Raw genomic sequence first — 13,266 nt, forward strand, 5'->3', positions numbered from 1 at the left:
AGAGGAGGTTTGAGGGAGAGGCTCCAAACTCGCAAGGTAGCTGCTGGAGCCTCTCCCCAGGATACCCACCATGTTTCAGGAACATTGAACCAGGGGGTCCAATTCTACGGCCACCCAAACAGGTTGCCCCTATCCCCTCCATTGTTCTCCATGGTGGGAAAAAAGTTCAGGCTCAGGGAAGCAGGAGAACGTTTCGCCCCGCCCCACCCGCCCCCCGCGCAGGCATTGCACCTGCCACGAGAACAGCCTTGGCCAGGCAGAGATGGGGGGGAGATTTTTCCCGGGGTGTGCGGCAGGCAGAAACGGGGGGAGGAAGCCGACTTACCCTCCTGATTCTTCCTCGTTCTGGAGCAGAATGAGACTGGAAGCAGAGGGCGGCCGGAAGAAGGGGCGGGGCTCCGCCATGTGACCGCCCTGCGCCCGTGCCTCTCTCCTGGAGCGACGTACCGGCGCGCTCTGGCCCGATCCGAGGCCTGGTTGTATCCAATCTGCCATACATAGCTGTTGGTTTAGTGTCTGGTTACTGTCAATGAGTCCAGTCAATACATTTGGCCTAAAGTAGTATGCCAGACAGCAACAAGGGTCTGTGACAAAAACAGCATTATCACTCCTTAGAAGACTGTGGATGTGCCTGAATTGTTAGGAGGTGGCTCTGTTCCCATCAGAGATCAAAACAAATGCCCCTCCCCAGATGAAACAAAGGGACCGGTGTGTCAAAAAAGACAGCAATTTGAATTGGGTGGAGACAGAAAAAAGCAGACAGGTACTGCTGTGAGCTGGTTGTAGTACTTGGAAGATGCAGAATCTCTCTTTCTGAAATCTAATATGGAGTAGCAGCTCTGCTGGCGCACTGGAATGACTTCTTGTCTCCACCGTTGCTCTGTCTGTCCGCTGTCTACCCGCTTACTCACCTGCTCCAGAGGAGACACTGGAGGGGGAGCACCTCACCCAGGCACTGCTGAGGCAGGCAGCCCAATCAGAAACTGTGGGGAATGGAGGAAGGCCAAGGCCATGCCTGGAAATGCACCAGCAGCAGCCTTGGAGCCTGGCAGATGCCTTGGAAGGGAGGTGGGGCTCAGGCAGCAGACTGCACAAGGGAACAGACCAGAGGAAGAGGCCAGCAGCAGCTGGGGCCTTCTGGGGCCTGTGCAAGCAGACAGAGCATACTCTTAAAACCCCAGGAAAAGGTGGGGCAGAAGAAGCACACACTGCCCTGGGAACGTTTTGCTGGTTACAGAAGTGGGCAACCAGTACATAACAACATGATGAGGTCCACAGCATTTAAAGTGAGGTCATCATGCTTCAACTATTTACATAACCCTCTTCCAACTCTACACATCGACATCACCAGATGGGAAGCATTGAAATCAGATTGACTATATCATTTGCAGTCAAAGATGGAGAACCTCTATACAGTCAGTAAAAACAAGACCTGGAGCTGACTGTGGCTCAGATCATGAGCTACTCATTGCAAAATTCATACTTAAAGACAGTTGGGAAAACCACTAGGCCATTCAGGTTTGACCTAGATCACATCCCTGATGACTGGATAGAGTGCCTGAAGAGCTATGGACAGCGGTTCGTGACATTGTACAGGAGGCAGCAATCACCACCATCCCAAAGAAAAAGAAATGCAAGAAAGCAAAGTGGCTGTCTGATGAGGCATTACAAATAGCAGGGGAAAGAAGGAAAGTGAAAGGCAAAGGTGAAAAGGAAAGATTTACCCAACTGAATGCAGATTTCCAGAGAACAGCAAGGAGACATAAGGAGGCTTTCCTGAATGAACAATGCAACGTAATAGAGGAAAACAATAGAATGGGAAGGACTAGAGATCTCTTCAAGAAAATTGGAGAAATCAAGGGAACGTTCCCATGCAAAGCTGGCCATGATAAAGGACAAAAATGGTAGGGATCTAAGAGAAGCAGAAGAGATTAGGAAAAGATGGCAAGAATACACAGAGGAACTATACAAGAAGGACCTCGATGTCCTTGACAACCACGACGGTGTAATCACTGACCTCGAGCCAGACATCCTGGAATGTGAAGTCAAATGGTCCTTAGAAATCATTACTAACAACAAAGCTAGGAGAGGTGATGGTATCCCAGCTGAGCTATTCAAAGATTATGCTGTTAAAGTGCTGCACTCAATATGCCAGCAAATTTGGAAAACGCAACAGTGGCCACAGGATTGGAAAAGGTCAGTTTACATTCCAAACCCAAAGAAGGGCAATGACAAGGAATGTGCTATCGCACAATTTCAATCTTTTCACATGCTAGCAAGATGTGCTAGCAAGCTAAAGATCCTACAAACTAGGCTTCAGCAGTATGTGAATAGAGAACTGCCAGAAGTACAAGCTGGGTTTCGAAGAGAAACCTGTATAAGGGTCAAGAAGCGACAGTTAGAACTGGATATGGAACAACTGATTGGTTTAGCATCGGAAAAGGAGTGCGACAAGGATGTATATTGTCACCTTATTTTATTTATATGCAGAGTACATCATGCGAAATGCCGTCTTGGATGAATCACAAGCCAGAATTAAGATTGCTGGGGAAAAGATCAACAACCTCAGATATGCAGAAAATACCACTCTAATGGCAGAAAGTGAAGGGGACCTAAAGAGCCTCTTGCTGAAGTTCGGAGAGCGCAAACTGGGCTTGAAGCTCAACATCAAAACAACTAAGATCATGGCATCCAAACCCATCACTCCTTGGCAAACAGAAGGGGAAGTTGTGGAAGCAGTGACAGACTTCACGTTCTTGGGATCCAAGATGACTGCAGCAATGAAATTAAAAGACACCTGCTCCTTGGGAGGAAAGCGATGGCAAACCTAGACAGCAGAATAAAAAGTAGAGACATCACCCTGCGAACAAAAGTCCGTATGGTCAAAGCAATAGTATTTCCAGTAGTAATGTATAGCTGCGAGAGTTGGACTATAAGGAAGGCCAAGCGCTGAAGAATATGCTTTTGAATTATGGCGCTGGAAAGGACTCTTGAGAGTCCCTTGGACTGCAAGGAGATCAAATCAGTCAATCCTAAAGGAAATCAACCCTGACTGTTCCCTGGAAGGCCAGGTACTGAAGCTGAAATACTTTGGCCACCAAATAAGAAAGGAACACTCACTGGAGAATACCCTGATGCTGGGAAAGATTGAAGGTCAAAGAAGAAGGGGACAGCAAAGGATGAGATGGTTAGACAGTGTTATCGAGGCAACGAACATGAAATTAAGCAAACTCCAGAGCACGACAGAAGACAGGAGGGCCTGGCGTGATGTGGTCCATGGGGTCACGAAGAGTCGGACTCGACTGTGTGACTGAACAACAACAAACCGCCAGATACATATATACACTTTTGAACCATAAACCTATGTTCACATTTAACAGTTGCCTCTGATAAAAAATTATGTCAAAAATGCCCACTGATTTGTTATCACATGATTCTCTTGCAATCAGTTAGGCTTTCCTCTCTCTCTCTTTTTTTTTTGGGGGGGGGGGAGTCATCTTTCTCTGTTCCTGTCCCTTCATTACTCACTTGATTATATTCTTTTTCTGACAGTGAACCAATGATTTTCCAGATAGCCATTTGCTATCTTCTGAAGAATATTCCATAAAAAAAAAAACCCAAACACAACAACAGAGAGTTGAACCAGTATAATTATAAATCAGGATTTTTTAATAAGTAATTTGTTAACATGTTTATCCCTAAACGGCACAGCATCTTTCTATTAGGTTCTGCACAGTATAATGAACCAAATCTCATAAGCACAAAGATGCTACTTGTCTTACATATTCAAATCCAATATATTTTATTCTTTCAAAAGCTCAATGGCTCTATTTGTACCAATTTAATATTGCAATGTGTATACAAAACAATGTGATAAATACCAGCCTCTCAAGCCTAAAAGCTGATTAGTTATTTAACATGCTTTGTTTTCTGAATAGTTATTTAACATGCTGTGTTTTCTGTACTAGAGGGCTTAATTTAAAAGACACTCCTCACAGGATATTTTTTGGGGGTGGGGAGGGGGAGTGTCCCAACTAATCTAGGATGAAGTTGCCTTTATAAAAACCCTCACTCTCCATCTTTGGGACACTTTTACCCATCTCAACCACAGTGGAAAGTTCTTGGGCTCAACTGCAAAGCACACACTGCATTGCAGCAGATCTATTCCACTGTACAGAACATCTGCAATGCAATACATTACACCTGAGTGCAGGCAATGGACTTGGCCACACATGCCATAAAATATTTTCACAAAATAATTCTACTTCTCTACAGCACAGCAAATATAGCATTAAGCTTAAGATATTATTAAATGTTTACAACTGAGTTAACTAGAAGATTCTGTTCATGCATATATACATGTCCCTAGACAATAAAGTCTGCAGGCAAAATCACTATTGATATAAGATGAATGGCAATGGTTTGGTCAGGTGTATACACACAGATCTCCACAACAAGCAAATACGGTAATTCTGCTGAACTCCCTAATGTATAGACGACAGAATATTTGTTATGATTGACAGCAAACTCGATGTCTATCTTTATGTTTATGGATCATGACAGTGCCACAAAGTTCCTTTTCTGGAAGCATGTCCTGTAAGAGTGCCTGTCTAGGAAAGCTCTCATTTTTTGAAAAACCATTGGTGAGGGCTGACCCATTACATGTGCATCAAGTATTACTTCATTATACTGCTTAATTTCAGCAATAAGAACAGACATCAGTTTCTTGTATTTATAGTAAGTCACGCACAGAATTGACTGAAAAACAGCCAATCCCTCAATGGAGTCATACATTTGCCATGCCAATGATATTCTTTGTATGGAGGAAAAGCAGTCATTCCCTTCTGCTAAGCAGAGAACATCACATGTAACATGGGCGTACCATTCAAACCCAACTAAAACAGCAAAACTGGGGAAATAACTAACCCCCCAGAATGGTTTTCCCATGGGAAAATGACGGGGAGGCTGAGCCCCTCCTATCACCATGGCACCATTCCAAAGCTGTTTGGTGTCTGTCTGTCTGTCTCTCTCTCTCTCGCTCTTAAAAGAAGCTGTCCCTTACAGCTTCTGTATGGCTGTGGGTTAAAATCTAGTTTGGCTCCTGGAGATTTCCTTTAGTCACCATGGCGAGTAGCCCTGGATGGACCTATTCACCATTAATCTGCCTGATCTCATTTTAAACCCATCTATGTTTGTGGCCATCATTACATCCACTAGTAGTGAATCCCACAATTTAACGTAAAGCACTTCCTTTTGTGTCTCCTGACTCTCGTCCGTCAATTTCATTGCATGCTTCTGCCAGTCATCATTTTCCAAAGTGAAATGCCCCAATCTCTGTAACCTTTCCTCACAGGAATGGTGCTCCAACTGCTTAATCATATCGGTTGCCCTCTTCTGTACTCTTTTCAGTTCTGCAACGTCTTTTTTGAGATATGTCAAATACAACTGTACAAGTGGGGACCTGCAATATGGGAATCCCTCTCCCGACCTAAAGTAACATCGCTGCTGCTACCCTTGGGGCTCTTGCCCCCCAATCAGCAACTGCCTGCCAGATAGGCTTGCCAAGTCCCCCCGGGGGGCGGGGAAACCCCCACCCCAGAGGCCCGTCCCCCGCCGCCAGCAGATCGGGGCCCGGGGGGAACCCCACCCCGACATGCACGTCACCCAGAAGTGACGCGACCACGCCAGGCACGCTGGGGGCGGGGCCATGGTCATCCGAGGGAAAACTTGGGAAGTCAGTAATTTTCTGAGGAGCACCATGACTGATTCTATATGTTGACAAAGTAGCATACAATAATACTCATAAACAATGCCCCACTGGTGTGAGAATTCTGCCAGTAAATGTCAAGAAGAAGAGATTTTTTAAAAATTGTACAGTATATCAATTTATCTTCTGGTATGCAATTTACAGCATACATGCTTAGTAGGGGCAACCTTTATAACACTCCAAAATTGTGTTCTTTTTTTAATTCTTAACTGTTTCCCAGGGATGAAAATGATACCATGTTTCCTATGCCGTCTCCCATCATTTACGTCCCTCCTTCTGTTACATTACATTGTGTAAGAAACAGTCATCTAGTTATACCTCCCTTCACCAAGGCTTGTCAGTATGCTGCAATTCCTCAGCAGTATAGAAAAATGAGCAGAGACCGTGGTAAGGTGGTAACATGCAGAGGGATTTCAGGTGTCTTGTTTAAAAACAAAGCAAAAGAAAAGAAACTAAGTTTACAGTTCGTATGATTGCAAAGATGTGCATGAAAGCATTTGAGCAATCCCTGCCAAACTCTCAGGAAAAAATTTTTTTGCTTCAGTGTGCTAGCTCCCTCCCATGTAGCAAAGACAGCCGAAAGAAAATTAGACAAAAGAGCAAAAGTAGAATAAATTGGCCAAAATAAGAGAAACTGTACAATTTTATTACTGTATAACTTATGCATGCTGCAGAACTCCACTTCTCTTTGCACATAATTTAGAGTACGCTAAAAATAAACTAAATTCCACGCCCAGGCAAAGTATACACAACCATAGGATTGTTGTACAGATAAAATGGAGGAGAGGAGAATAACCCACTTTGGGTCCCCACTGGGGAGCAAGTCGGGGTATACACAAAAACAAACAAATAAATTAACCATGACTTTATCAGTCAGAAGAATCAAATAAGCCCACAAGAGATTCAAGGAAGTAAGACATGAAAACTGGGAGTCCTACCCACAGTTAATGTATAGACTGGGGAAGGCCTATGATTTATGGACTGAAGTAGCTGCAGTGAAGACGCTAGCTGATGTCAAGGCTCTAATGTGTATCAATCGGTTCTTGACTCTAGTTCCTGAACACATTAGGTGCCCTAATCCTTGACCGTAAACAATTATGATCTGCAGAATGTACATTGCTGTCTTGGTTTCAGCATTACCGTTCTGTGAAATGTTACCAATGTGGGGACTTCACAGAGTTACAGTGCCAGATGTGTGCTTCTAAGAGGTACCACAAAGCAGCCAGACCCCATGGGACTTAAGTTCTAAATAGAACTCTGCATCTCTTTCATGGAAAGGTGGCATAAAAATGACTTAAATAAGTGAGAAATAATAAATATACTAAGGCCTCCCACTAACATTATCAGCGACAGTGATCTACCTGTTTGAAACGGGAAGCCTCAAACCCCAGCTGTAAATGGGGCAAGAGCCTTCACCAGTACTGGCTGCTCAGTTTTGCAATCCTCACTGGCAAACAACAGAAAAGTTCTGTAAGATTACATGTGCAGCTTCACTGGAGATGTAGCAAAATGGAAGTAACAGCTACTGCTTCTAGGCCTCACTCATACTTTCACATCAAAGGAGGAGCACATATATACTTTTTGTTAAAAAAGTGGATTTCAAGAGCCACATCTGTCTCTGACTTGCACATTTAGAACATATAGTGTTAAACTCGGGTGATGGGAAATGCACAGAGAGGGCACTTAAAACCACAGAGGGGGTACTTAACATTTATACCTAAGGGAGACAAGCAAACCTCCTTGCCAGGTGACAAACAGGTCTCACTGCAGAGCCCTGACAGGAAGCCCATCTCTGGAGACTCACAGTAAAGGAGCCACTACGCACTGAAGGGTAAGCAGGGGCAGGGATCCAGCAGGCTTGGCTGGAGTCCACCCCCACCTCTCCATCCTATTCGCATGCATCCTGTGTGCCGCCTTGAAAATGAAGGTTCCTGCCGTCAATGTCAGCAGTGAGTGTGTACAGGACCAACCTGACCAAGGGGATCGCAGGCTGGGATCCCAGGCTGGGTCAGTCTTTAAGATGCCACTGGGTCGCACTTTTGTTTAGCTATAAAATATCACAGATTCAATAAGATCTTAAAGACTGATGACATGTAGTTCACTATGAGCTTTCATGTATTGCAGTTCACCTCTTCAGACATGTTACAGATAGCTGCAACAGACTGCCATGGCCACCCCTCTGCTGTCCCCACCCCCTTCCCTGCCATGCCTTCTGCTGGCTTCTGTGCAGCTCACACAGATCAACCAAGGGGACATGTGTCTGTTCTAGCCAGGAAGGGGCTGGTTCCTGGATCTCACACTTCCCAACAGCACTGCTGGCATCTGGTGAGCCATACCTAAAATTGGTATGGGCGCATGGGGGGCTCAGGGCAGATGGGGTGCAAGAGTGCAGCACAGCAGGATTGTGAAGGTATGTCTCATCAAAAATGATGGCTGACCTGTTCACCCTTTTGTGGTTTGCAGGGACAAAACATCAGCTCTGACACTGTTCCCTGCCTTTGGGGTCTGAGCCAAGAGCCTTGGCCATGCTATCCCGGGGCCTTTCCGCTAAGCCACGCCTCTCTTTGCCATGGACCCCTATGGCTGGTGGTGACATCAGGGCTGCAGCAGGGTGCCTAATAACTGATGGAGTGTCTCGTTTACATTTGCCTTCCTGGCCCAGTTGTTAGGAAGCTGGTCTTGGGTGTGGGGGCTGTGGATCCAAGCTCGGTCTCTGTCTTCCTTTTTTCTTTTTCAGGGGAAGGGTCTGTGTGGTTTGGAGCAGGGACATTTGTGTGTGGACAGTAGTTTTGCTGCCACTCAGACCCTTGTCAGGGGGATAGGTGGGAGCCTTTCCCCTGTGAGCTATGAGAGTGATGCTGTAGCCACATGCCTCTGCTGGAGTTGAGCTGCCACTGGGTCTTCCCTCCCTGTCCTCTGGTGCTCGGGGTGGTGGTGGTGGTATTCAGAGGTGACCACATCAGCAAATGGTGGTTGGCTGAGCCTGTGTGTGCCACTCAGAGGGACATCATCGGGTGTTGCCAAGGTTGCTATGAACTCCGGCACGCTTACTCTGAGATCTGTGCCTAGCAGAGGGAGGGGGCGTTGTTTGTTCCCCCTATGCAGCGTCCATAGGGATCGGACCAGCACCACAGGTATTTCATCCACCTCCACTACAGGAGTGCTCAGGATTGGTCCTCCTATAAACCATATCAGAGAAGAGGAAGAGAAACAACTACCACATTATTGAGGGGGGAGAGAAAAAGGAACTTCAGGTTTAGTAGCTATACTTCCAACAGCACCCACATCCATATTTCTGCAGATTCATTTTGCCCCCACCCCACTACGTATTACAGTCAGACTCCGTTTACTGAAACTATACTTCCGAAACAAATGCTGCATTTCTAAAATTAGAGACAGTACGGTGCAGTGACTAGCATGCTGGACTAGCTGCCGAGACTCAGGTTCAAATCCCTGTTCATCCATGAAACTCATGCACTGGCCTTGGACTAGAGACCCTAGCATCATCTAACCTACCTCAAAGGATTACTGTGAAGATAAACTAGTTTTCAGTCACTTAATGAAGCTCAGGACTGAAGTAAAGAACTAAAGACAGATTCCAGGCCTATATTTTCGTGAGACTTGATTCAAAGCAAACTTTTTCTCTAAAAACTATTCCATACCCCAGACGTCCCCCAACATCACTGGACCTGTAGTCACTTTGGGTATTTCTGAGTGGTTGCAACTTGCCACTATAAAATGCCTGCCATGGAGTACCAGGGCCAATCACAAACAATGGGAAACCAAACATACTCCTTTGATGGAGGCCACTGTTTCTCCCAGCAATCAACAAAGGATATGCCTCCTGGCCTCCCACTCTAGGAAGCAGATACAAGACAAGACTGGCTTTTTTGCATGGGGGAACAAGAAAACAGGAACCAGAAAACACATCGAAAAGCACCACATTGGGGGTGGCTGCTGTACTCCCATAAACCTTTACCATGTCTCATTTTTAAAGGCCACTTAAAGCAGTTTGCAACTGGATAAGAAGTGTGAGAGTAGGCAAATGGAACTGAATAGGATTTAACTCAAATGAAAGTTTTGCCCTGGACCCATTTTCAGTCCTGAATTCAGATATCAGAAGTAGTAAGAGACTCAAACCTTGACCTAGGTAGCACAGGCTAGCCCGATCCAGCCAGATCTCAGAAGCTAAATGGGTCGACCCTGGCTAGTATTTCCATGGGATTCCTCCATCAGCCAGGGTTGTGATGCAGAGGCAGGCAATGGCAAGCCCACCACTCAGCGCCTCTTGCCTGGAAAACCCTCCGGGGTCACCATACATCAGCTGTGACTTGACAGCCTTTTCCACCACAAGAGAATCAAAGTATCCATACCATGCCTGTTGCTGACATGAACAACACAGGCCCCCGTGTTTTGTTGTTGGTTTTGGTACCTGTAACACCTCTAGGACACATAAAAATCCAACAGGTTCAGCTTTCACTGACAGGGGGGGGGAGTTTAACCTGTTGATTTGCTGTTTCTCGGGTAGCTGCTAATGCTACAGGAGTACAGGAGAAAAAGGTGGGGCTACCCTAGGCCAAAGCCTGCCCCAATCCACGTGGTTTTGGGAAGGAGATGGGGGGGGGGGTCGACCTCGAGTGCATATTATTGCCGCAAGCCGCTTCTTTTTCTCCCCCCACTTCCCAGGGCCTTCTTTTCTGTCTTCCTCCACTGGAAAGCAACTCCCCGGAAGCTCTGCGCCTCCCAGAACTAAGCCCCGGGTCGGTGCTAGGACCCACTGGGAATCCCCGCGTCCAGGCCGCAGCGCCAGAGCCTGCCCCCCTCGCTCGGCCTTTCCCTCCCCGATAAGGCCGGCCGCCGGGCGGTACCTGGCGAAGCAGCACTCGCAGTGGTTGCCTCTCTCGTTGACGGTCAGCACGCAGGTGTAGGCCGGGCAGGAGAAGAGCAGCTCGCCCACGGCGAAGTGGCGCAAAGCCCGCAGACCTCTGCCCCTACCCGGGCTCTGGAACCGCTCCAGCCCCAACTCGGAATTGTCCCCGGAGCGCATTGCCCTCGCTGCGGCAGTCGCGGCCGTCTTCGCAGGAGCTCCGTGGCGGTGGCGGCGGCCTCTCCCGTTGCTATTAATGGAACGCGCTCACCCGCAACGCCCGGCCCCAGCCAGCCAGACCCCGCAGCACTTACATGGGCATGGGCAGCAGCCGCCGCCGCCGCCGGCTCCCTGGGAAAAGCGCGCCGGGAGCCCGCTGGGTCCTAGAGCCAGCAACAGCTGCTCGCGCTAAGCGGTGGGTGAAGCGCCTTGGTGCCTCCGGGGTGCTGCAAAAAGGAGGCCCGTAGGGAGTGGCTTTGAACCAGGGGGGTAAAGCTGTAGCGGGGGCCCCCGAAAGAACAAGTGATAAGAATAGCCTCGTGGCAAAGAGTTAGGACGCGCAGTGTTCCCTCTAAGCTGAGTTAGTGTGAGCTAGCTCATAGTTTTTAAGCCTCCGGCTCACACAGTCTTGTCTTAGCTCAGGAAGGATGGCCCCAGAGCAAACTAATTTATGCAGGAGCCAAATCGCTCGCTCATAGCTTTAATGCCAGTAGCTCACAAAGTAGGATTTTTGCTCACAAGACTCCACAGCTTAGAGGGAGCCTTAGTTAGGAGGCGCACCTGGTTTAAATTTTATGTCCATTATGAACTCAGCAGGTGGCCAAAGCACTGTAACCATTGAGCCTCCTTCCCGTTTCAATGTGGGGATAATTATTAAACCATCCCTTATGAGTCCAGTCCAATATTGGTCCATTACATCCCTTGTTAGCCCAGTCAAGTCTCATAGCATCCTTGGCTCCCGTTATAGCTAATGGGCCCTCAATTATTTTCACTGAATATTTTCTTCTTGTTTATGTATTTTCTCCCCCATGGGCACCCAAACCAACTTACAACAACTATTCCTCCCTCTTCCATTTTAATACTTCCCTAATAATGCTACTGTTAAAGGGATTTTGAGAGGATTGCAGAAATAACACCTGACATTTTTTCTGCTCAAGAGGTGCCATAGGTGTGCTACATATTATGTTTATTAGCATCTCTGCTGGAACATTTTAAGTGCTGTGAGTTTTACAGTCTTTGTGATCTCTAAAGTAACACTAAATTGCAGGTGGAGAGTCTGAAACTGAGAGAATATTGAGGCCACCTAAAAAGTTCATAGCTAAAGTGAGATTGGAGCTGTGATATTCCTGGTTTGGTGTTTTACACATTTTCAGTGGCACTGTTTCCTATTTATTTCTTCACCAATTCTAATATGATATTCCGGCATTAAGAAGTTCTATGAACCCACCCTGACAATTTATGCTTCCAGTCCCAGAATACAAGCAATGTTCCCTCTAAGCTGTGGAGTCTTGTGAGCAACAATTCTACTTGTGAGGTAGTGGCATTAAAGTTATGAGCGAGCAATTTGGCTACTGCATAAATTAGTTTGCTCTGGAGCCATCTTTCCTGAGCTAAGACAATAATGTGTGAGCCAGAGGCTAAAAACCTGTGAGCTAGCTCACACTAACTCAGCTTAGAGAGAACACTGACAACCCTGCTCTTTCAGGGATAGTACATCTCCATCCAGAACAAGTTCTACACCTGTTCCTCTGTCAGATCTCCATGCAATCTATAGCATTTCCATTTTGTTTTGGATTAAGTTTCAGTTTGTTGAAGTTCATCTAGGCCTTCACAACCTCCAGCACTAGCTAAGCATTTTCATTTCTTCCCTAGATGGAAAGGACGGATAGAACAGAGTATTATTTATGTACTGGTGACCATTGACTCCACAATCTCCTCAGTATTTTCATGGGGAATGAGATGCTTGAGGAAACCAATGAATCAGTTGCCAACCCCCCTCCCAGTCTGTAATGAACAGACTGGCATAAAAGACACTAGATATATTCAACCATCATGTCCGTATATTATTGATCTCAAAGTGTAACTGTAAATAACATAATTGTGACAATAAACACAATTAATAAACATTCATGAAATAATTGTGATTATTAAGATACATGAAGTTATTTTCATCGTTATAAAGTGATTGCTGACAAGAACCTCCGGATTGAGTTCCGTTTCGTCTCTTCGTCTGAACAAACCTTCAATATAAAACAATTTGTACACATCAACATAAATATGTTTTTCAAAGGTTTTTTTTGAATTTTTTACAAAAAAATTTACAGAAAAAAGATCCATGGTTAAATACCTCCAATTAGGGTTTCAAACAGTCCTATTATTTTCCTAGCCGTGATTTCTGCGTATCATACAAACATCTTCAAGTAGTGTTAATCAGTAATCTACAGGAATACACAGGAGTGCCAAGCCAGGTGCCGCCATCACCCTCAGCTTGCCATATGCATTGTGCACCAAGACAGACACTGCCTCCCTCACTTCATACAGGGTTTGGGTGGGCCAGCTGTAGCTTCCCCACTTTGCACAGGGTTTGGACAGGACAGGCATCACCTCCCCTCCCTTGCCTCACACAGGCTGG

General features: G+C 46.3%; 1 protein-coding gene across 1 annotated transcript in view; it reads right to left on the minus strand.

Moving 5' to 3' along the window:
• Positions 1 to 10,974, minus strand: part of SMYD2 (SET and MYND domain containing 2) — a 69,559-nt gene extending 58,585 nt beyond the window's left edge. The window contains exon 1 of the mRNA XM_015424631.1: positions 10,636 to 10,974. Within this exon, the coding sequence (XP_015280117.1) occupies positions 10,636 to 10,814 (179 nt within the window). The 5' untranslated portion in view covers positions 10,815 to 10,974. The remainder of the gene's footprint in view (positions 1 to 10,635) is intronic.
• Positions 10,975 to 13,266: the final 2,292 nt, after the last annotated feature.

The sequence above is a fragment of the Gekko japonicus genome, unplaced genomic scaffold, assembly GCF_001447785.1.
Source record: "Gekko japonicus isolate JY-2015 unplaced genomic scaffold, Gekko_japonicus_V1.1 scaffold491, whole genome shotgun sequence".
Classification (NCBI taxonomy): domain Eukaryota; kingdom Metazoa; phylum Chordata; class Lepidosauria; order Squamata; family Gekkonidae; genus Gekko; species Gekko japonicus.